This window comes from Salmo salar, chromosome 23 (genome assembly GCF_965601325.2).
Source record: "Salmo salar chromosome 23, fSalSal1, whole genome shotgun sequence".
Lineage (NCBI taxonomy): Eukaryota > Metazoa > Chordata > Actinopteri > Salmoniformes > Salmonidae > Salmo > Salmo salar.
The window spans coordinates 27,723,190-27,745,052 of NC_138313.1; the positions used below are offsets into that span (position 1 = coordinate 27,723,190).

Consider the following 21,863-nt stretch of genomic DNA (forward strand, 5'->3'; position numbering starts at 1 on the left):
TGTGGTTATGAAAACATCACGCCAGGGTAAGCATACACAAAACACAGCCCTAATTTTAAGTGTCTCTAAAATCCTCTATGTGAAAAATGAATTGTGGAAAACGATTGGAAGCATTTCCCTGTTTGACCACTAGGTTTTATGGGTATTATAACACCTCCTCTGTGTGGGTCTATACCCTGCTGCAAACATTCCAGTTGGATGCAGATGACCACTTCAAAGGAATAATAGCGCCATCTGCCGGCCGGTTGGGCTAATATAACTCAATGATATGAACATAAAACCGACGGAGTTCCACCTCCGACACCGCCAAAACGACACTGCAAATGTAAATCTGATTCAATGTGTCGTAAAAGGGATCATTACATTCAAGCATATACCTACCTGATTACTTTGGTCTTCATGGCTGTACTGTAGGCCTATCCCAATTGAAAAAAAGTAGTCTCATCGCTTTGCTTGCATTAATTAAGCTTGTTTGAGAGACAACATGATTAGATAGCCTACATAGCCTACATGAATAGAAAGAAGTCAACCATACTATGTGTATGAGGGTATTACATAGCTATTCACAGTTTGACTAAAATAAATATAAACGTTTTCTCGCTTTTAAAAGACCAATGATATTGCCATTCAAAGTGCCAAACTTCTCAAATTTGACCGTGGGACAGAAATTAGGGCATGTTCCTCCTCACCTAACCTAAAGTAGCAGGTTGGCCTATAAGCTATAGCTTTGCCGTGCTTTTCTCCAAGTGGCGACCACAAGCCGTGAATGTTTGAAGTTCGTATTTGAATGTTCATTGCACTGTTCATTTGCAAAGGAATACAAATAATATATATATAAGAATTGCCTGTCAAAGTGGTGCGTGGATAGACATTCGATGGCTTGAATAGTACCATAAAAATGTAGCAACTCTATAGCCACCTTAAAACTAACATTACATGATTTCATAATCACAGTGATAATAAATGTAGAAGCAAAGCAGATGTCTAGCCAATGTTTGGAGTAACAATATTTTTATAGTTTCATTTTGACCCCTAGCATTTCGGTCCAGCTCATATACTTCATTCCAAGATAGGGTATGCCTACTTTCAACAGCCTATATTTTTCTTGAATGAATAAAATACTATATCTTATGGAACAATCACTGTTGGTTGATCACAACAGCAGTGCTGAGTAGACTCAAGGGGGATATAAAAAAAAGGGCGCAAACTTCTAATAATCAGTGGACAAATGAATTTATTCGTCTCACAAATCAAACAACAGTGAAAAACATCGATTAGCAATATTCAAATAGAAGACAATACAGTAAAACGAGGCCTACTGGTAGTACAGCCCTACATACATTATATTTCAACCAAATTGCTATCTAAAAGCCAATCAGAAAATCAGTTAAGACCTGCAGACAGTTGTTGTCTTTGGTAAAAAATAAAACGTGAATATTAGTAAACGCGTGCTTTCACAGTTCCTTACAAAATCTATTTGTTTGATTATTTACAAGTGCACGGAAAATCGAAAAGAATTGCCGCATCAGTCAGGCTACCATTAGATTGATAATTTATGACCAATGGTCTGAACAAGGAGAATGAAGGTAGACCTAGGTTACTGGGTTATTAGTCAAAATAGCATGGGTTTAATTAACAAAATGGGCTATCGGGACAAAATAAGACATTTGCTATGCGCACAAGAGTAGGCTACCTTGGATGAAGAGGGTCATCTATTCTAACACCTACAGCCTATGGTCTTGAAGTTAAACAATAAAATAGTGTTCCTCATTTCATTTTAAATAGTCGTTGAATTATCAAACCCACATCTCAAATAGTTATTAAAATGTTGGTAATTCATTGAATTTGAAAGACAAATCCCCACCTTACTTGTACCACTAGGGAATATCGGAAAAACATGAGAGAAAAAAAGAGAAACAAAGCAGCTGGAGATGTTGTTAGGGAAATGTTGTCGGCCTAAAAATGCTTTAATATATTACATAGATTCAAATGATCATTCCAGTGGCATATACTCTCGTCACATTTGTTCTGCGATGGAGAAAATTGGAGTCAAAACCTATGGAATTTGGCTGTTTTCTTATTAGGTTAGGAGGAAACGTTCATGCTAGGGCCATCCTTTATGACTGAGAATTGAGGCTATCATGTCTGAAAAACATCCAAATACATTGTAACCAGAGAGGTAGATTGACCTACATGTTTTTTCTACTTTCTTCCTCGTTCTTATGTAGGCCTACCACCTCGCTATCCCAGCCAGGATTGTCCGATATGTATTAATTAATTAGTGTGCCCCTGAATGTATTGCGCAATGGATACTCGATGGTTCATAGTCGCCAAATCATAAGGTGTGTGGCCTTTGGAGTTGCACCTTGTGGCTTCCATCGTACAACCAACAAGGAGCTGGACCACATCAAGATAGCCTTCTCTTGCGGCTAGATGCAATGGAAGGTTCCCATCATTGTCCAGGAGATTGACGTCTGCGCCATGATCCATCAGTACGTGTAGGGTGTCTGCATATCCATCCCTTGCAGCGTCATGAGTGATGGTGAGACCTCTGACATGGTCGCGCACGTTTGGATTTGCGTTCGCCCTCAGCAGCGCTTCCGCGATGGCGGGGTTACCAAGTTTCATCACCTGTAAAAAAAATTAAGAAAGAAAGAAGAAAAAAAAAGGTAAAAAATATAATCGAATATCAGTGCTGGTTGAGAGCAGAATACTTATATAGTAAAGTATATGCAAAGACAGAACATGTAGGCTGTAAGAAGTATAGTGTTTTAAGGAAAATAGGAATTCTTTAGGCTATGTTGCGGAGAGAGACACGTCTAGATTTACACCTGTTTTTTTTTCAAAAGGAACGATAAAAAACGAATCTAAACCACATAACAATTTATTATGTATTCATTATGTTAACCTTTTTTCATTCGTCTTTTACGTAAATTATGTAAACCTATTATCTTCTAATAAATCATAGAGCGTTAGTTCGTCGTCATCATTATTAGGCATATAGAATTAATAGCCATGACATATATTTTTCATTTGGAAGAGAGGAGTGATACTAATAGTGTATTACAGTTTTGTGCATGAGGATACATGTCATACTTATATCGTTTTTTATGTACTAAGGTAAATCTTATAGAGCACTTTGAGTATAGGCCTAAATTGGATTTATACATTCAACAAAAACGTGTGGTTCGGTCAATTAACCACTTTCAGCCCTTTTCATCTGCACCCTGGACCCTATAACATGGTAAGAGATTAGCCTGAACATCTATCCAGTATGGTCATGAACTGTCCAAATCAACAGTCTTTCACAATCTGCAATTTGCTAGTTTTTCATGAGTTTGATTGTGTAATTTGACAAAACAGTAAACATAGTTACATTTCTAAAGCAAACATTGCATTTGGAGATTCCCCATGTGGTCAAAGGCAGATATTCAGAGGTATGCCAAGGCGGTATAAATATAGCCTAACCAACCAAGTGATCAACCCACATAAATGTGTTATGACATAAAGAAACAGCAAATTTGTGTTTGATCTATAAGCTTACAATTTAAGAAATAGTCTTGTTGAAACCAAACCATTACATGTTTCATAGGCCTATGTGTCTGAGTGTGCATGCTTGTCCAAAGAGTAGTGCATGAGGTCAAGCATCAAGGTCTTGACTATATTATCTTCTTTAATTATCACTATTGAGCAATGATACTTCTATATAAATATAAAAACGTAATCACATTATTCAATGATTGACAAGTTTTCATAATGTTTGAACCCATCCTTATCAAGATATATAAACCTGCTAAACTTTTTAGTCTACAGAATGTCAAAAATATGAATATATTCAACAACAAATATATAATGCATTGCAATTACAGTTTCTGGTAAATCACGAATAGGTGTACATCATTAGTCTAGTCTACATTGGTTTTTTTTTGTGGTTCACATAATGCTACTAAATTAAGGCCTACAAGTCACTTTGCTGCACTCTCCATAAATCATACAATTAAAAATATGACACCCAACACAGCCTATTCTCTTTATGCTATATTAGACTATTCGTTGAAAATCATTTGGATCAAGTATACTTATAAGTCCAAGTTACAGAAATTGTAACCTCTGGATAATTTTAACACTTTATTTGTCAATAAAGCACGCAGTTTAGTCCATTTTACATTAGGCTATACTAACACACATATGCTAAGATGTGGTAGTTTAAGTTCAAATCGATCAAATAGACTGAATCATGAATTTATAGATGTACATGTTTATAAAATAAAATGCAGAACCAACCTGTAACGGTGTCCTGCCGAATACATTGTTTTCATTAACATCTGCTCCGTTCTGTAATAACATCTCAACTTCTGCTAAGTCTCCTCTTGCAGATGCGCTGCTCAGTCTGTTTGCCCCTCCAGCCATTCTTGGTGGACGAAAACCATAAAGAGAATAATGTTATATGATACAGGTTTCAAAAGTTGATACTAAGGTATGTGTGAATGATTTTGATGGTATACGTCTTCTTGGTTGTGACGCAAGGCACTGAGAAAATGTAGTAAATAGTCTGTAGCCTGAAAGAAGTTGGTACACTGCCAGGGTCCGCCTCCCTTTTTAATACCATCCCAATGTAACAACTCGCATCAGCACGGAAAACATGGATGTCACGCCATTTCCAACTCAAGTGTATGGTCATCACCACCTTCCTTAAAAATATTTTATTTTTTATCACATTGGATTGGAATGTTGGATGTCCACTTGTAGACGAAGATGCACGAAGTTGAAAAACTAAAAACTAATTCCAATCGTCCAGCCTGCAGAGTTGAGGTTTATCTTTATTCTTGAACCCCGTTCACGTGAAGTTGATAACGTTTGAGATTCTAAATGAGTGTTCAGGGATATTTCCCATGGTTAATTTATAGACCCGTGTTATTCAGAAAGATTCTATCCAACTCCACAATTAGGCTATATACTACCCTTCCGGACTGACGATACAGGTTAGCCTACAGGTGCAACTTATCTGCAACTCCAAAATGTTGGTCTGTCTCCTGCTCTCAAAAACGTTGCCTATGATGTCCTGCTGCAACTGTATCCATGGAACACTGCCGTTTCGATTAGGGCTTGTAAGTTTGTAGCTTCTGATTGTCGACTTGCTCTCTTACCAGTCCGGGGCTGAGAAAGATAGTTTAGAAAAAAACATTCTGACAACGTTAAGTTATCCAATGACATTTGGAGAGATGCTTGTTCAGAGTTTTATGTACACTTCCCGCCCATTTTCAAATGATGATACACGGTCTGGATATCGTCCTTCTTTGGTTCATTAATAGTAGCCTAAAGTGTTTGTTCGGGACAGTGCGCGGGAACAGTTTAGTCATTTGATATTGACGTTATATTAGCATATTCCGCTGAGCACATTACTGTAGCAGCATTGCCTACCATCTGTTACACTGAAAAGATTTACGCTACTAAACTTGTAAAGTTGAGTATATAAATGAAATCAACCACACCATGGGCTAAGTTGTTTCAAGTTCAGCCTGTAACAGGCATATGCCGGGTAGGTGTAGCCTAATCATGTAGGAATATAGCTTAACATAGCCTACACACATTTCAATGTATAGCCTAGCCTTCATTCATATAACATTCTCCTACATACGACACCTCCTTACCCTTGCCATCATATGTTGATTTAGTTCATTCATTCGACTGGTTGGAAGTCAGTATTTGAGGAAAAAAGGCTGTTCTTGACATCACTTTTAGCCTATTTTTCAAATACGCAACCCTAACGCATACCAGTCGACAAAAGCGAGAGGGCGGGACTGAAAACAGTGATCATCTAAAAGGCTGCAGAGGCTGCAGTTATGACGATAGCGTCCTAGGCTACTTTCCCGAGTGCAACCACAAGATCACATTTTCATAACCCAAAAATGCCACGGAATGTTGTTCCAGAACAGTTCATATTGCTCTCTGGTTAGGTTCGGTTGTCATGTCTCTGGCAAAGGCAACAATTAAACTTGAGGAGAGCACAGAGGCAGAGACATTTTTCTGCACAAACTAGTCATATCATAGGGCTACCATTGTGAGAGTGTAGGGAAGCCTACCTGTCAAAAACATGATATATTCAATCAGCTATTTTGGATATAACCTAGGCCTATGCATACAAAGATAAGCATTATGATTTTGTTATCAATGAGGTCGGCATGCCTAGATTAGGTATTGAAGGCCAAGTCTGAAATTTCAACAGGCTGACCCTGTCACTTTGTTTGGCAAAATGAGGGATGGGAGATATTGATAGACAGAGTAGATTGGAAAGACTGATATTCCATGAGATTGATAGTTAGACCATATTTTAAAGTGATACATTGTTAAAAGACTCAATTTACAAATAAAAACAACCTAGAATTTGGGTTATGATGGGGGAAAGACAGGTGTAGGGCCTATGCTAGCTAAGCCTACTAAACTCATGCCTATTCAAAAATGTTATTATGCAACATGACCAATGGAAAGGATATTGCTTTTATGGGCATCCCTATTCGTAAGCCTTTTATGTAAAATTAATAACTTAGGCTACTTAAATCATTATGCTAAACATTTTTAGAATGAGAGATTTCCCTCTTGTGAGACATGAGAAATGTTGGCTTTAGGCCTTCAGTACCACAGTGTGGGCCATTGGAGCTGTCCAATGGAGTTTGTGTTCTGTTTTCTCATAGTAGTTTATTAAACATTTGATGTGAACGCTCAAAAGTAAGGCTAATGTTAAAACAAATGACAATCCGACAATCCGTTATGTGGTCTATTTGTGGTTTTGTGGTCTAGTACAATACAACACAGTAAAATATACAACAATACAGAACTTGCTTTATTGGTCCATTTTCAATTTTAAAATGCAAAAAATTACATTTTCTGTCTTCTTTGATGGGTAGTCCTGATAGGCATTTTTTTATTACCTTGCATATGCTACCGGTATGGAGTACAAAGAAATGTATTTATCAAAGAGAATTGTCACTTTAAGAATAACAGCTGAGCTTCCTCACGATGCGACAATTTGGGAATACCATGAAAGGTTCCAATGTTGCAAATAGACAATTAAATGCATAGAATGAAATGGGTTCTCAAAAAAATAGAGCCCTCCAACTCTTTGTAGACCCATTCGCGCTCTATACATTGAATGTATATGTGTTTAGAACGTTACAGCAAGGTGAACCATACCCCACTTTGCGGTTGCCGTAAAGCGAAACATAGCCGTGAATACTGACGATAACAGAGAATTGAAATTCATATAGGCTGTTCAAACCAACCCAAAGTGTGGCATTTGTTCCTTAGACATCTGGCGCATATTGATGTCTTGAGTTTACTTAAGACGACATTTACATGATATCTAGTGACCCTTTGCCTGAGTGAGTGAAGCGAGATAGCAAGCAAGCGATAGAAGAATAATAGTTAGCTAGCGTTTAGCCAGTCACTGCGATGGCCTCTGATAGCGAAAGCAACATGGACAGAGAAATTATTTTGGCTGACTTTCAGGTGGGTTCCAGCTTTCCTCATGTCACAATAACAAAGCTAGCTACCTACTTAGTTTAATTATGTTGAATCTTAACATACATTAATAGGCAGCGTTAATGTCAACAGTGCTGTCTCGTCAGCTGACAAGGCAAACACATTTCGCTAGCTAGCGTGTTAACGCTTACTTAGCTCACGTTAGCATGCTAACTAGCTAACAAGCCAGCTAACGTTAGTAAATTGAGCTGCACCACTGTCCCGCTTATCAATAAGTTGGTGCATTTTAACAAAGTGTGTGTGTGAGTAAACACAGGTATGTTTGGGGTATTGAAGAATTACATTGTTGGGGAGCATTTCGTACAACTGTCAGCCCCCAAAATGAGCTAACGTTCGCTGGCCAACTAATGTGGTATGCCAGTCTGGTAGCTAGGTGGCTAGACGTCAGTTGCTAGCTCACTAGCTACTAGTAACAACAAAGCAGAGCACATAACTAACATGGATTTAAATATGAAACAGTTAGCTTGGTGTCCTCTTTAGATAAATTAGCCATGAATTGTAAATATTCAACTGACACAGATGGCTAGCTAGCCATCTTGTGTTGGCTTAGCTAGCTAACTTGCTTGGTCACTATTGAGCTAGCTAGCAGAGACTTGAATTTCTTATGCAGTGTGTGTCCCTGCTCTAGTGTTTGAAAGTATGAGCTGGAGTAAGGTTGACTATCTGTAAAGTGGTGATAATTTATTAGCCAGTTAAGTCAGTTGGCAAGCTACCTAACGTTCAAATGAAGTCTATATCATCCTGATAACAGGTCGTTGAATAACAAGGCCACAAAAAAAGATGAACACAGTGCATCACGTGACTGAATAAAATCAAGCTTTAGGCTAGCCATACCAGTGTGTTGTGAACAACATTGGCGTGAACAACAATAATGGGATCGGCGGGTCGCCTTCAAAATAAAAGTACCCAATGAAACTGATGCAAACGGATAAAAATAGTAAAATAATGACACAATTAGACTAGGTAATGTTAAACAAGGTTGGAATGTTATAATTGTCTTTTGTTGTAATTAGTTATTTAGATTTTTTTTAAAGTACATCTGTTTAGATCGCGCTCTGGATATCTGAATTATTTTCAGAATTGCATTGGGGGTATATTTATATGCGACTGTACAACCTAACCTATGGATTGTACACCATTTCATGGGTGCATCAGCTTTCTCAGTGACACTCACAGAACACATCTATGTACAGTTGACCCAAATATTAGCATCTAATTGCAGTCTGAATAGTGCTGTGGCGTTCATGACATTTTCTCAGCTGCGGATTGAAATGCAAATAACTACCAGTCTCACGGTAATTGCACATTAAATAACAAACACGTTTAGCATCTCCTGGCTTCCACTCATAGCCTACAAGCCACTGATGCGGACCTTATTAACATCTACATTTTAAAAAGGAGAATAAATCCATTTAATATAACCTACACCATCACAATAAATCAATTTTATTTTAGGCTACATTTCTTCATATGTTTCTTTAGACTAATTTCAGAAGAACAGAATAACACATTCTGAGTTGTCCTTACGTTAGCCCCTGATCTGGCTATGCCATATGGCTGTGGGCTACACTAGTTCATTTAGCAGACAAGCTTTGCTTAGAATTCCATGGCATAATTTTACATTATTTGAATAATATGAAGAATACAGTTGAACATAGCTGAACAAAATAGAAAGAATATTTTCCCCAAACGATTTCTGAGGGAGTATGTACATGTGGCTATTCTGTGTTGAGCAGTTAACAAAGAAAGGGGTCCTCTTATCTGCTTAATTTAGTTATTTATGCAACTTTAGTTGTAATACAAACGTTAGGCTATATGTTTAGATTTTTTTTATACATTCTAAGGCTGCGTGATGCGACTCTAATGATGATTTGAAAAAAGTTGCATGAAAGGGATGAGCTCTGCTCCACATGTTTCATCAGTCTCTTTCACAATTTGACAAGCACTTGATAATGTTCTCATTAGAGGTCGACCGATTATGGTTTTTCAATGCCGATACCGATTATTGGAGGACCGGAAAAAGACTATAACGATTAATCGGCCGTTTTATTTTATTTTTTAAATTAATTTTTTTTGTAATAATGACAATTACAACAATACTGAATGAACACTTATTTTAACTTAATATAATACATCAATGAAATCAATTTAGCCTCAAATAAATAATGAAACATGTTCAATTTGGTTTAAATAATGCAAAAACAAAGTGTTGGAGAAGAAAGTAAAAGTGCAATATGTGCCATATAAGAAAGCTAACGTTTAAGTGCCTTGCTCAGAACATATGAAAGCTGGTGGTTCCTTTTAACATGAGTCTTCAATATTCCCAGGTAAGAAGTTTTAGGTTGTAGTTATTATAGGAATTATAGGGATATTTCTCTCTATACGATTTGTATTTCATATACCTTTGGCTATTGGATGTTCTTATAGGCACTTTAGTATTGCCAGTGTAACAGTATAGCTTCCGTCCCTCTCCTCGCTCCTACCTGGGCTCGAACCAGGAACACATCGACAACAGCCACCCTCGAAGCAGCGTTACCCATGCAGAGCAAGGGGAACAACTACTCCAAGTCCCAGAGCGAGTGACGTTTGAAACGCTATTAGCGCGCACCCGCTAACTAGCTAGCCATTTTACATCGGTTACACCAGCCTAATCTTGGGAGTTGACAGGCTTGAAGTCATGAACAGCGCAATGCATTGCAACGAGTTGCTGGCAAAATGCACTGAAGTGCTGTTTGAATGAATGCTTACGAGCCTGCTGGTGCCTACCACCGCTCAGTCAGACTGCTCTATCAAATCATTGACTTAATTATAATATAATAAACACACAGAAAATTTATTAATATGGTCGAATCCAGAAACTATCACCTCGAAAACAAAACATTTATTCTTTCAGTGAAATACGGAACTGGTCCGTATTTTATCTAATGGGTGGCATCCCTAAGTCTAAATATTCCTGTTACATTGCACAACCTTCAATGGTATGTCATAATTACGTAAAATTCTGGCAAATTAGTTCGCAACGAGCCAGGCAATGAACGCAAGAGCAGTGACACAATTTCATGTTAGCAGGCAATATTAACTAAATATGCAGGTTTAAAAATATATACTTGCGTATTGATTTTAAAGAAAGGCATTGATGTTTATGGTTAGGTACATTGGTGCAACGACAGTGCTTTTTTCGCAAATGCGCTTGTTAAATCATCACCCGTTTGTCGAAGTAGGCTGTGATTCAATGAAAAATGAACAGGCACCACATCGATTATATGCAACGCTGGACACGTTAGATAAACTAGTAATATCATCAACCATGTGTAGTTAACTAGTGATTATGTTAAGATTGATAGTTTTTTATAAGATAAGTTTAATGCTAGCTAGCAACTTACCTTGGCTTCTTGCTGCCCTCGCGTAACAGGTAGTCAGCCTGCCATGCAGGCTCCTCATGGAGTGCAATGTAAGGCAGGTGGTTAGAGCGTTGGACTAGTAACCAGAAGGTTGCAAAAATGAATCCCCGAATCCCCCCTGAACAAGGCAGTTAACCCCCGTTCCTAGGCCGTCATTGAAAATACTAATGTGTTCTTAATCTTACTTGTCTAGTTAAATAAAGGTGTAAAAAAAAGTTACATCGGTGGACAAAAATACCGATTACCGATTGTTGTGAAAACTTGAAATCGGCCATTTCGATTAATCGGTCGACCTCTAATTCTCATCCAGCAGACTATTCTTAATTTTATCTGGTCTTTCATATAGCCTACTAATATACACTACATGACCAAAAGTATATGGGCACAGATTTTAGATGATTAGGCCTGGCTCGCAGTCTGCATTCATCCAAAGGTGTTTGATGAGGTTTAGGTCAGGGTTCTGTGCAGGGCAGTCAAGTTATTCCACACCGAGCTCGACAAACCATTTCTGTATTGACCTCGCTTTGTGCACAGGGGCGTTGTCATGCTGAAACAGGAAAGGGACATCCCTAAAATGTTACCACAAAGTTGGAAGCAGCACTCGGCGGGCCTGTTCTGTGAACTTGTGTGTTCTGCCATTTCTGGGCTGAGCCGTTGTTGCTCCTAGACGTTTTCACTTCACAACAACAGCACTTGCACTGAGGGGAAAAAAGTTTGATCCCCTGCTGATTTTGTACGTTTGCCCACTGACAAAGAAATTATCAGTCTATAATTTTAATGGTAGGTTTATTTGAACAGTGAGAGACAGTATAACAACAAAAAGATCCAGAAAAACACATGTAAAAAATGTTATAAAATGATTTGCCTTTTTAATGAGGGAAATAAGTATTTGACCCCCTCTCAATCAGAAAGATTGTATATAGTCAACTGTATAGTTGACCAGGGCAGAAATTTGATTAACTGAGTTGTTGGAAAGGTGGCAGCCTATCCCAGTGCCACGTTTGAAGTCACTGAGGTCTTCAATACAGGCAATGTTTGTCTATAGAGATTGCATGGCTGTGTGCAAAAATGTTATACACCTGTCAGCAATGTAGTGTGTATGTGGAATTATTTGATTTAGAATGGCCCACAAAAAAATGTATCCGTAGCCTGCAATCGAATAGGGAATGGAGGTTAAGTGCGTTACGTTTCCCAAAAGTACATTTGATTTAAATTGCCAAAATTATATAGCCTACTCCTGTCTATACATAAATAAATAAAATCATTCAAAAGAGTCAACTAAAGCATGATTTTGGCACAGAGGATCATTAGCATCTTAAATAAATTGTGGATTGTTTTAAATCACATTGCCTACAGTCGGAAGGGGAGGCAGCGCGTGCTATTTGAGCAGATTATTGTTGATTTGTGACTGAAAAGTAGAGGCTAAGCATATCGCAATATTTGAAAATACAAGCGCATAATTCTCAACCTAATTGAGCAAACAATAGTATAGCCTATTTTATTGGCGCCAGCGGAGCGCATCAGCAATATCCCAAGGTCGAGTGCGCACTGCACATATCTACTATTTTTCGTTGTTGGGGCAGTGCTACTTAAATCCTTTTTTGGGACAATAATTTTCTCCAGTTTAGATGGACGTCCTATTATTTTTGTGTCTCCCCTTCTCGTAGGCCTATTTATTATTTTTTTACTTACAATTTAAAACAAATGTTTACCCCTTTTTCTCCCAAATTTCGTGATGTCCAATTGGTAGTTAGCCTTGTCCCATCACTGCAACTCCTGTACGGTCTCGGGAGAGGCGAAGGTCGAGAGCCGTGCGTCCTCCGAAACACTACCCTGCCAAGCCGCAATGTTTCTTGACACTGCTCGCTTAACCCGGAAGCCAGCCGCACCAATGTGTCGGAGGAAACACTGTACACCTGGCAACCATGTAAGCGTATATGTGCCCAGCCACAAGGAGTCGCTAGAGCGCGATTGGACAAGGACATCCCGGCCGGCCAAACCCTTTATTTGTTCTAAAGCGGATTAATGGGTTACATTTTTAAGATGAAGTTGAGCAGTGACTAGTGTGGGCGGACTGGAGTTCCGACGTCACATAAAATGACGTTTTATTTTTTTTTCTAGATGTAATCGTTATTTTACCACGTAAATTGATGAGAACACAATCTCATTTAAAGCAACAACCTGGAGAATAGTTTATATATATATATATATATATATATATATATATATACAGCATTTTTGTGGCTGTTATCAGTTTTTGATAACTTAATTTTATCTTACGTCGGAGCTCCAGTCTGCCCGCTCCAGTCGCCACGTCAATCATAAATCGTTAAGTCGGCTATCCATGATGACAGAATTGCTTCACAGTACATACACTCCTTTTTAGCTCCTCTTTAAACCACATTAGGCTTCATGCAGCTAAATCTGCAGAATTCTAGAAAAGCATCCTTTCAATGTCACATTAATGCTAGCTTTAGCATAGGTGGTTAGTGCAATGGAAATAGCTAGTTCACTGTAACATGTCTTGATACTGAGGATACTGATAATAACCTATTATAACTTGTCAGTCAAACCACCCAGGGATGTACTGAGTGGAGGACCCTTAATGAATAAGGACTAGATACATTTGGTTAGTTGATAACAGGTAATTACAGTATCATTCAGTGTTATGTACTGATAAATTACCATTGTGCGAGTAGTGTACTTTCCACGTGTCCATTTAGTTTATTGATGAGGCACATTTGGGAACACGGAGCAGTTTGTAACTTAGTTATAACTCAATCTCTTAATACAACAAAAATCTGCTATAACTTGTACGTTTGTACTGAGCTGGCATGTAGGTGTTATATTCGTGTATTTAGCAAATGAATTTATCCAAAGTGACTTGGCTACAGTACAGATCATAGTGACACACTAGTTGCCAATGTTGTAAATGCAGGAATCAAACCCATAACCCTGGTGTTGTCAGTTAGCACCGTAGCTGCTCAATTACACTTTCTATTGGTCTTTGTTATGTACTTGACCTCTGTTTCTGTTTTTCTAACAGGCTTGCACTGGCATTGACGACATTGCAGAGGCAATCACGCTCTTAGAACTCAATAATTGGGATTTAGTGGTAAGTTCAAACATCATTAGGTCATACGAACAAGACTCGATTTTCTTTTAAATTTGGAAGTATATTATCTATTTATTTTGCTGTTAAAATTGTTGAACTGTAGCCTTTAGTGTTGCACGTACCTTTGAGTAATGTGAGTTATAGGTTTATATTTCAGTATGTGCTTTACAGTGATACCACTGTTATATGTTGTAATTTCTGGAGTATAATGCCTGCATTTTTGTTGTTCAATCAACATTCAATCAATTAAATGTACTTCATTAGTTTTGCAGTTGGGAAAACTGTAGGCTCATGTCTAGTGATGGTCCATTTACTCTATGCTAACATACATTTATTAAATGAAGAGCTATTTATATCAAATGATGGCCTAGGTAGGCCTAATTCTCTACTCATGATATCCACAAAGGCTTAGTCTACATGGTGAACCTGACTAAATCAAATCATGCTACAGTACAACTGGGCACTGGTGCTTTCTAGTTACTGCAACTTTTAAGCCAATTCAAATAAGCAAAAAGCATAGCCACTAAAAGCACACAGTGTGATTGTGTTACCTATTTCAGTTTGTTTTCAGTTTGTTTTCTATTTTAACAGAAATGGTACATTTATTACTGAGATTTTAATTTCCAATAAATTTGCAAAAGATTGATCAAATAGCTTTGAATAAAAAATCTGACCCAGTTACACTTTGTCATTATTGGGTATTGAGTGTAAGCATGTTTTTAGACATTTTAATTCAGGCTATAACCACAATGTAGAATTAGTCAAGGGGTATGAATGCTTTCTGAAGTAAGTATCGTAACCCTTAATTCGGGGATTTTTGTTTTAAAATATATTTGCGGCAAATGACTCAGCCTCTCGCATGACTGCAAAAGGTTGCATTTGAAATCAGTCATTCTATTGGCAGGAACTGGCAGTTGAAAGTTATGGGGACATTTACCGACAGTAATCAGGATTTGATGTTGGAACATGCATGCTTTCAGGAATGTATTACGTTGCAACACATTTTCCATGGTCTTTTCTCTCTTTACAGGCGGCCATCAATGGTGTGATACCACAAGAGAATGGGATCTTGCAAAGGTAATATGCCAGAAAAGCCTGCCTCTTCAGAAGAGTCCATCAAGTGTTCACTGTGCAAATTTTGTCAGTTGGCTTTGTTCAGATATGTGTGGGAACGGATGATAAAATGTAGCCTGTTTCCTAAACATCCACTCCAATAATGTTGACCGTATTGCATGAAGTCACGTAAACCTACGGCAAAATAGAAAACACCTTTTACACAGGAGGCATGCATCACCACATTCAAATCCATACTTAAAAACTGTGAGCAACAACTCCGGTATTGCTCATGCCTCAACATTTCAATATTTCCCAAGCTGTGTCCTGTTCTTACTCACTTCAAATATCTGTGTAAATGGAAATCGTGGCCAGTAGCTTAAAACTACCATTGCACACGCTCTTCATGTACTTTGTAAGCATAGGTGCGGGCAATGCCCTGAACCTTTTGCTGACCTGAATATAGAACAATCATTTGTATGAAATTATGCGAGAGATTATAGAAATGTCCTAGTATCTGGTATCACCCACAGTGAAAGCACATTTTAGAGAAGAGATGGCTACTTTTTCATGCTCCTCAAAAAAGCAAACAGTACCAGTCAAGTTTGGACACACCTACTCATTCAAGTAGGAAAAAAAGAAAATGAAAAAAAAAGTCCCCTTTTCAGGACCCTGTCTTTCAAAGACAATTTGTAAAAATACAAATAACTTCAGATCTTCATTGTAAGGGGTTTAAACACTCTTTTCCATGCTGCTTTAATGAACCATAAACAATGAATGAACCTGTGGAACGGTCATTAAGACACTAACAGCTTACAGACGGTAGGCAATTAAGTTCACAGTTATGAAAACATAGGACACTAAAGAGGCCTACTGACTCTGAAAAACACCAAAAGAAAGATGTCCAGGGTCCCTGCTCATCTGCGTGAACGTGCCTTAGGCATGCTGCAAGGAGGCATGAAGACGGCAGATGTGGCCAGGGCAATAAATTGCAATGTCCGTACTGTGAGACGCCTAAGACAGCGCTACAGGGAGACAGGACGGACAGCTGATCGTTCTCGCAGTGGCAGACCACGTGTAACAACACCTGCACAGGATCGGTACATCCGAACATCACACCTGCGGGACAGGTACAGGGTGGCAACAACAACTGCCAGAGTTACACCAGGAATGCACAATCCCTCCATTAGTGCTCAGACTGTCCGCAATAGGCTGAGAGAGGCTGGACTGAGCGCTTGTAGACCTGTTGTAAGGCAGGTCCTCACCAGACATCACCGGCAACAACATCACCTGTGGGCACAAACCCACCATCGCTGGACCAGACAGGACTGGCAAAAAGGGCTCTCCACTGACGAGTCGCGGTTTTGTCTCACCAGGGGTGCTGGTCGGATTTGCTTTTATCGTCGAAGGAATGAGTGTTACACCGAGGCCTGTACTCTGGAGCGGGATCGATTTGGAGGGGGTGGTGTGTCACAGCATCATCGGACTGAGCTTGTTGTCATTACAGGCAATCTCAATGCCGTGCGTTACAGGGAAGACATCCTCCTCCCTCATTTGGTACCCTTCCTGCAGGCTCATCCTGACAAGACCCTCCAGCATGACAATGCCACCATACACAGAACGAGCAGTATGGCTGATTTCCTGCAAGACAGGAATGTCAGTGTTCTGCCAGGGCCAGCAAAGAGCCCGGATCTCAATCCCATTGAGCACATCTGGGACCTGTTAGATCGGAGGGTGAGGGCTAGGGCCATTCCCCCCCAGAAATGTCCGGGAACTTGCAGGTGCCTTCGTGGAAGAGTGGGGTAACATCTCACAATAAGAACTGGCAAATCTGGTGCAGTCCATGAGGAGATGCACTGCAGTATTTAGTATCTGGTGTGGCCACCAGCTGCATTGACTGTTAATTTTGATTTTGACGCCACCCCCCCTTTGTTCAGGGACAAATTGTTACATTTCTGTTAGTCACATGTCTGTGGAAGTTGTTCAGTTTGTCTGTTGTTGAATCTTATGTTCAGACAAATATTTACACATGTTAAGTTTTCTGAAAATAAACGCAGCTGACAGTGAGAGGACGTTTCTTTTTTTGCTGAGTTTAGAATCATGTAACCAAAAAAGTACAACAAATCAAAATATATTTGAGATTCTTCAAAGTAGCCACTTTGCCTTGACAGCTTTGCATACTCTTGGCATTCTCTCAACCAGCTTCACCTGGAATGCTTTTCCAACAGTCTTGAAGAAGTTCCCACATATGCTGAGCACTTGTTGGCTGCTTTTCCTTCACTCTGCAGTCCAACTCATCCCAAACCATCTCAATTGGGTTGAGGTTGGGTGATTGTGGAGGCCAGGTCATCTGATGCAGCACTCCATCGTTTTCCTTCTTGGTCGTCTAGCCCTTACTCAGCCTGGAGGTCTGTTGGGTCATTGTCCTGTTGAAAAAACAAATGACAGTCCCACTAAGCGCAAACCAGATGGGATGGCGTATTTCTGCAGAATGCTGTGGTAGCCATGCTGATTAAGTGTGCCTTGAATTCTAAATAAGTCACTGTCACCAGCAAAGCACCCCCACCACCTGTTATTATGCAGAGATCATCCGTTCACCTACTCTGCGTCTCACAAATGCATGGTGGTTGGAACCAAAAATTGCAAAATTGTACTCATCAGACCAAGGGACAGATTTCCACCGGTCTAATGCCCATTGCTCAAGTTTCTTGGCCTAAGCAAGTCTCTTCTTCTTATTGGTGTCCTTTTAGTAGTGTTTTTTTGTTGTTGCAGCAATTCAACCATGAAGGCCTGATTCACACATTCTCCTCTGAACAGTTGATGTTGTGAAGGATTTATTTGGGCTGCAATTTCTGAGGCTGATAACTCTAATGAACTTATCCTCTACAGCAGAGGTTACTCTTGGTCTTCCTTTCCTGTGGCGGTCCTCATGAGAGCCAGTTTCATCATAGCGCTTGATGGTTTTTGCGACTGCACATGAAGAAACTTCAAAAGTTCTTGAAATATCCGGAATGACTGACCTTCATGTGTTAAAGTAATGATGGACTGTCGTTTCTCCCTGCTTATTTGAGCTGTTCTTGCCATAATATGGACTTGGTCTTTTACCAAATAGGGCTGTCTTCTGTTTACAACCCCACACCTTGTCACAACACAACTGATTGACTCAAACGCATTATGGCGGAAAGACATTCCACAGATTAACTTTTAACAAGGCACACCTGTTAATTGAAATGCATTCCAGGTGACTCCCTCATGAAGCTGGTTGAGAAAATGCCAAGAGTGTGCAAAGCTGTCAACAAGGCAAAGGGTGGCTACTTTGAAGAATCTCAAATATAAAATATTTTGATTTTAACACATTTTTGGTTGCTACATGATTCCATATGTGTTATTTCATGGTTTTGATGTCTTGACAATTCTATAGTGTAGAAAATATTAAAAACAAAAACACACCTACCCATTCCAGGGTTTAACTTTTGACTAGTACTGTACATAGCTGTGTAAAGTGGAGCTTTAGTCCATTGTCTGTGTAGGCCTAAGTTTTTTTGTTGTTGTATAGCTGCACTAGGCCTAACCTTTGTGTGGCCTGATGAGGATTGCTGAGTGATGTAGCTTTGGGACAGCAGTACCACAACATCAGTTTAATGATTATTTTCACAAGCGCACTTGACCTCTTGAAGATGTAGCTCTGTTTCTTGTACAAAGCTTGTTGAGTAGGCACAACCTGTGATAGATGGAGGAACAACCAAGGAAACAATCTTGATCATCATCAGTGCAGGACATTTAGGCTTTGGATCTCATTTCCCCTCGGAAGCTCAGTTTTTCATGTTTACTCTGATTTCAACACCAATGTAGCCGTAAATCAAGCAACCAGATTTCTAGCTCAAAGCTGGGCAATATCAGGTGAAAGACTAGTATTTTTGGCGGCGGTTATAGTTTGAGGTGATATTCAAGGTAGAGATGGTAGGTGGTGTCATTGCTTTTGAATTACTGAATTTCAATGGTAGGGAGAAAAATGGAACAGACTAAGCTGTGATAGTATTTGATATGTTCTTTGAGTATACAGTAGTAGCTATCAACAGAAGCAAAATAGTGTTTTGGGAAAGAGGATAAATCCAGAAAAACAGAGATCTTGCCAAAAGCTGGAATTAAGAGTGTTACTAACTGAGAAAAGCCTCTAAGAGGCATTGTGGACAACGTTTTTGCTCAACGGTCAGTCAGCACTCATGAATACACTGAGCTCAAGAACAAATACTTTCAGGCTGGGCACATTCTGTTAAACGGTTTATTTTGCAAGTTTCTTAAGACTTTGGGGCATGAGAACATGGTTTTCTTAAGGGCACACATAATTATGAATGGAGCCTGGCAGCGTGACTTGCAGCCAGCCCGTATACTAAATAGCTGGCACCAGGCTGCTCTCGTAGGATGGCACTCCTCCACAGTAAACGGCTCCATTGAGGTGACCAGAGCCAGCTGGAGGCTTGCTCTCAGCCACAAAGCCATGTCCTGTCTCACATTGAATAGGTGGAGAGTGCCATCTACATGTATGCCATGGAACAGCCGTTTGATTTGAAACACTCCTGACTTAACCATCCTTAGTATCAATATGCCAAGTTTGTAGTTGAGTATAACTACGATACTTGTTGTTATCTGAACCCTTCCATCACAACCTTCCATCACATTCCAAGCCTTCTGTCCATGGTGAATTTTCACCTCATTTTTGTCACGCTATATATATTTAGTCATTGTGTGTGTGTGTGGTCAAGTTAGAAGCTTCACAATGGATTAGGTGATAGATGGGCCGGTCTCAACAACACCAACATATTCTATGATGGATATGTATGATAAGTTGTCACTTATGCACCAAGGTCGAAACTTTACTATCTGTGCATTCTGTTTTTCTCATTTGTGTAGCTACAGGAAGTGTTCATTCGCTTTGCTTCCAGTTTCAGTCTTAAACATTTACTAGTTAAGGGTGGATTACTTCAAACTGGCAATTTTGTTTTCTAAACCATTTTGTGGAGCCCAACGTTTTTAGAGAATGTGGCAGTAATTCTAACCGGCCTCACAACCGCAGATGGGGTGTTTCTCGATATGTATACTAACGTGTGCCACACCAGGTGCATTATCCATGTATGGTGTCATGTGGGTGAACAATTTTCTGTTGTAGGGCTGGGCAATAAATCGAATGCATATTTTTGCGCGATAACCTAAATGCCTGTATTGCAGGAATTGAGATTTTGTTAATTTTCGTTTTTATGATCGTTTGTCCGCTTGTTCTCATGTATTTTTGGTCTCTTCTCTTTCGCTCCTTCTGTGCTGTGTGCACCGTCCCATTTACACCAGAGATCTGTATATAATGACGAAATGCACGTCTCCACCCTAACTCCACCAAAATAGGCCACTAGAAATGCATGAAATGCGTCATGAATTGGAAACGCTGCATGATGAGTCACATTGCATGAGGCATATTGTGGTAACACCAGATACTGACTGCTTTTCTGATTCACACCCCTACCTTTTTTTTGACTGATTTCCTTATATGAACTGTAACTTATTGCATTTTCCATCTTTAATTTTTGTTTAGTATGCAAGGACAGTTGTGCAGGTATCTGGAGTACAGGTGTTTGGCCATGTGCCCTTTGAGGGTTTGACCCTTGATTATTGCCAACAGCCTCTGCTCTTCCTGGACACAATTTTCTACCTGCCCATCTGTTTCTATCTCTCCCTCTCTCTCTGCCCTTCCACCTATGATGGTATGCCTAATTTCTGGCTGTGGGTGTATCCAAGCCTGACCTATGTCTTCTGTTTACGGTATGATGACTGTTTGTAACAGTTTTCTACGTGGCCTCAGAATCCCAACGTCTTTAACCTTTTGGTATTGTAATCAGGTGGGATAAATTCAGTCTTTGTGCAAGGCCTTGGCACCCGGCTCCCCCTCCCAGCGCAATATGTGCTGACCCCAGAGGAAAAGAGAAGCTTCTTTGTCTGGGTTGGGAGAGAGAAAATACATTATTTACTGCCATGTGGGACTGGGGCTCAGGGGAATTCAGGCCCTAGACATAGAGAGGGAGAGAAAGGCGTTTTGTGTCTCTGGTCTCTGCAACAACAAAAAAGACTGATGTTGCTCAGTGGCAGACAATTCAGCGTCTATAGGGCCCTGCCCATATTATCCCGGGTGTGAAGCCTGTTTACACTGACTCTGAAACTATTTTTGTTGCGGCTGAGCGGCCCTTGTTGCCTTGGAAGGGGGTTGTGCGTATTCTTATTTTTTGACGTGCTCCAGTTTTTGGTATTTCTTTGTGGTTTAGGCTACTTAAAATGAAATGTGATGCTTTCTTTCAGCATTTCCATGCATTGTGATACCACGTTTTTAACCATCACGTTCCATATGTGGTGTAAAAATAACGCTGTATTCTGGTGGTTGAAACGAAACAAAAGACTCCGTGATGCTCTGTGTTGGTCTACATCAGTGGTATTCAAAGTTGTGGTCGAGACCTCACTAGGGAATGGCAGCGGAGTTTTACTACATATTTTTTATTTTTATTAAGACTACGTATTCTTATGAAATGGGATACAAATGTTATTGAAAAATAATTAGAACCATTTTATTGAGTAAATGTAGGTATTGGTTCTCTTAGAGTTGAACATGTAATGAATTGAAAGTTATTTGTTGATGTGAAAATCAAAATGTACAGCTTTGAAGGTTGTCATAAATAAATGTTATATAACATTTATTTATTTATTTTCATTTCACC

At 39.4% G+C, this 21,863-nt stretch overlaps 2 protein-coding genes across 5 annotated transcripts in view; one reads left to right on the plus strand and one right to left on the minus strand.

Annotated features, from left to right (window-relative positions):
* Positions 1-1,216: 1,216 nt before the first annotated feature.
* cdkn2c (cyclin-dependent kinase inhibitor 2C (p18, inhibits CDK4)) lies at positions 1,217-5,813 on the minus strand. 2 transcript variants are annotated; one of them, XM_082968019.1, is made up of 3 exons: positions 5,652-5,813; positions 4,285-5,157; positions 1,217-2,631 (listed from the first exon to the last, which is right to left on the minus strand). In XM_082968019.1, the coding sequence occupies exons 2-3, from the start codon at positions 4,408-4,410 to the stop codon at positions 2,275-2,277; spliced, it is 483 nt and encodes a 160-aa protein (XP_082824145.1). In that variant the 5' UTR covers positions 4,411-5,157; positions 5,652-5,813; the 3' UTR covers positions 1,217-2,274. The 2 variants fall into 2 exon arrangements, with proteins under 2 accessions (XP_082824145.1, XP_014024958.1); XM_014169483.3 differs by having other exon boundaries at positions 4,285-4,411; positions 5,652-5,812.
* Positions 5,814-7,191: 1,378 nt separating this feature from the next.
* LOC106584329 (FAS-associated factor 1) overlaps positions 7,192-21,863 on the plus strand; it is an 86,940-nt gene continuing 72,268 nt past the window's right edge. For 2 of the 3 annotated variants that reach the window (XM_014169485.3, XM_014169487.3), the window contains exons 1-3: positions 7,198-7,506; positions 13,987-14,055; positions 15,086-15,132. In XM_014169485.3, the coding sequence (XP_014024960.3) occupies positions 7,450-7,506; positions 13,987-14,055; positions 15,086-15,132 (173 nt within the window). In that variant the 5' untranslated portion in view covers positions 7,198-7,449. Of the gene's footprint in view, positions 7,507-13,986; positions 14,056-15,085; positions 15,133-21,863 lie in introns of all 3 variants that reach the window. The other variant, XM_014169488.3, reaches the window with a different exon arrangement.

Coding starts and splice junctions, on each gene's coding strand:
- cdkn2c (XM_082968019.1), bottom strand. CDS start 4,410: ATGGCTGGAGGGGCAAACAGACTGAGCAGCGCATCTGCAAGAGGAGAC. Junction 2,632..4,284: donor TCGGCAGGACACCGTTACAG/GTTGGTTCTGCA, acceptor TTTTTTTTACAG/GTGATGAAACTTGGTAACCC.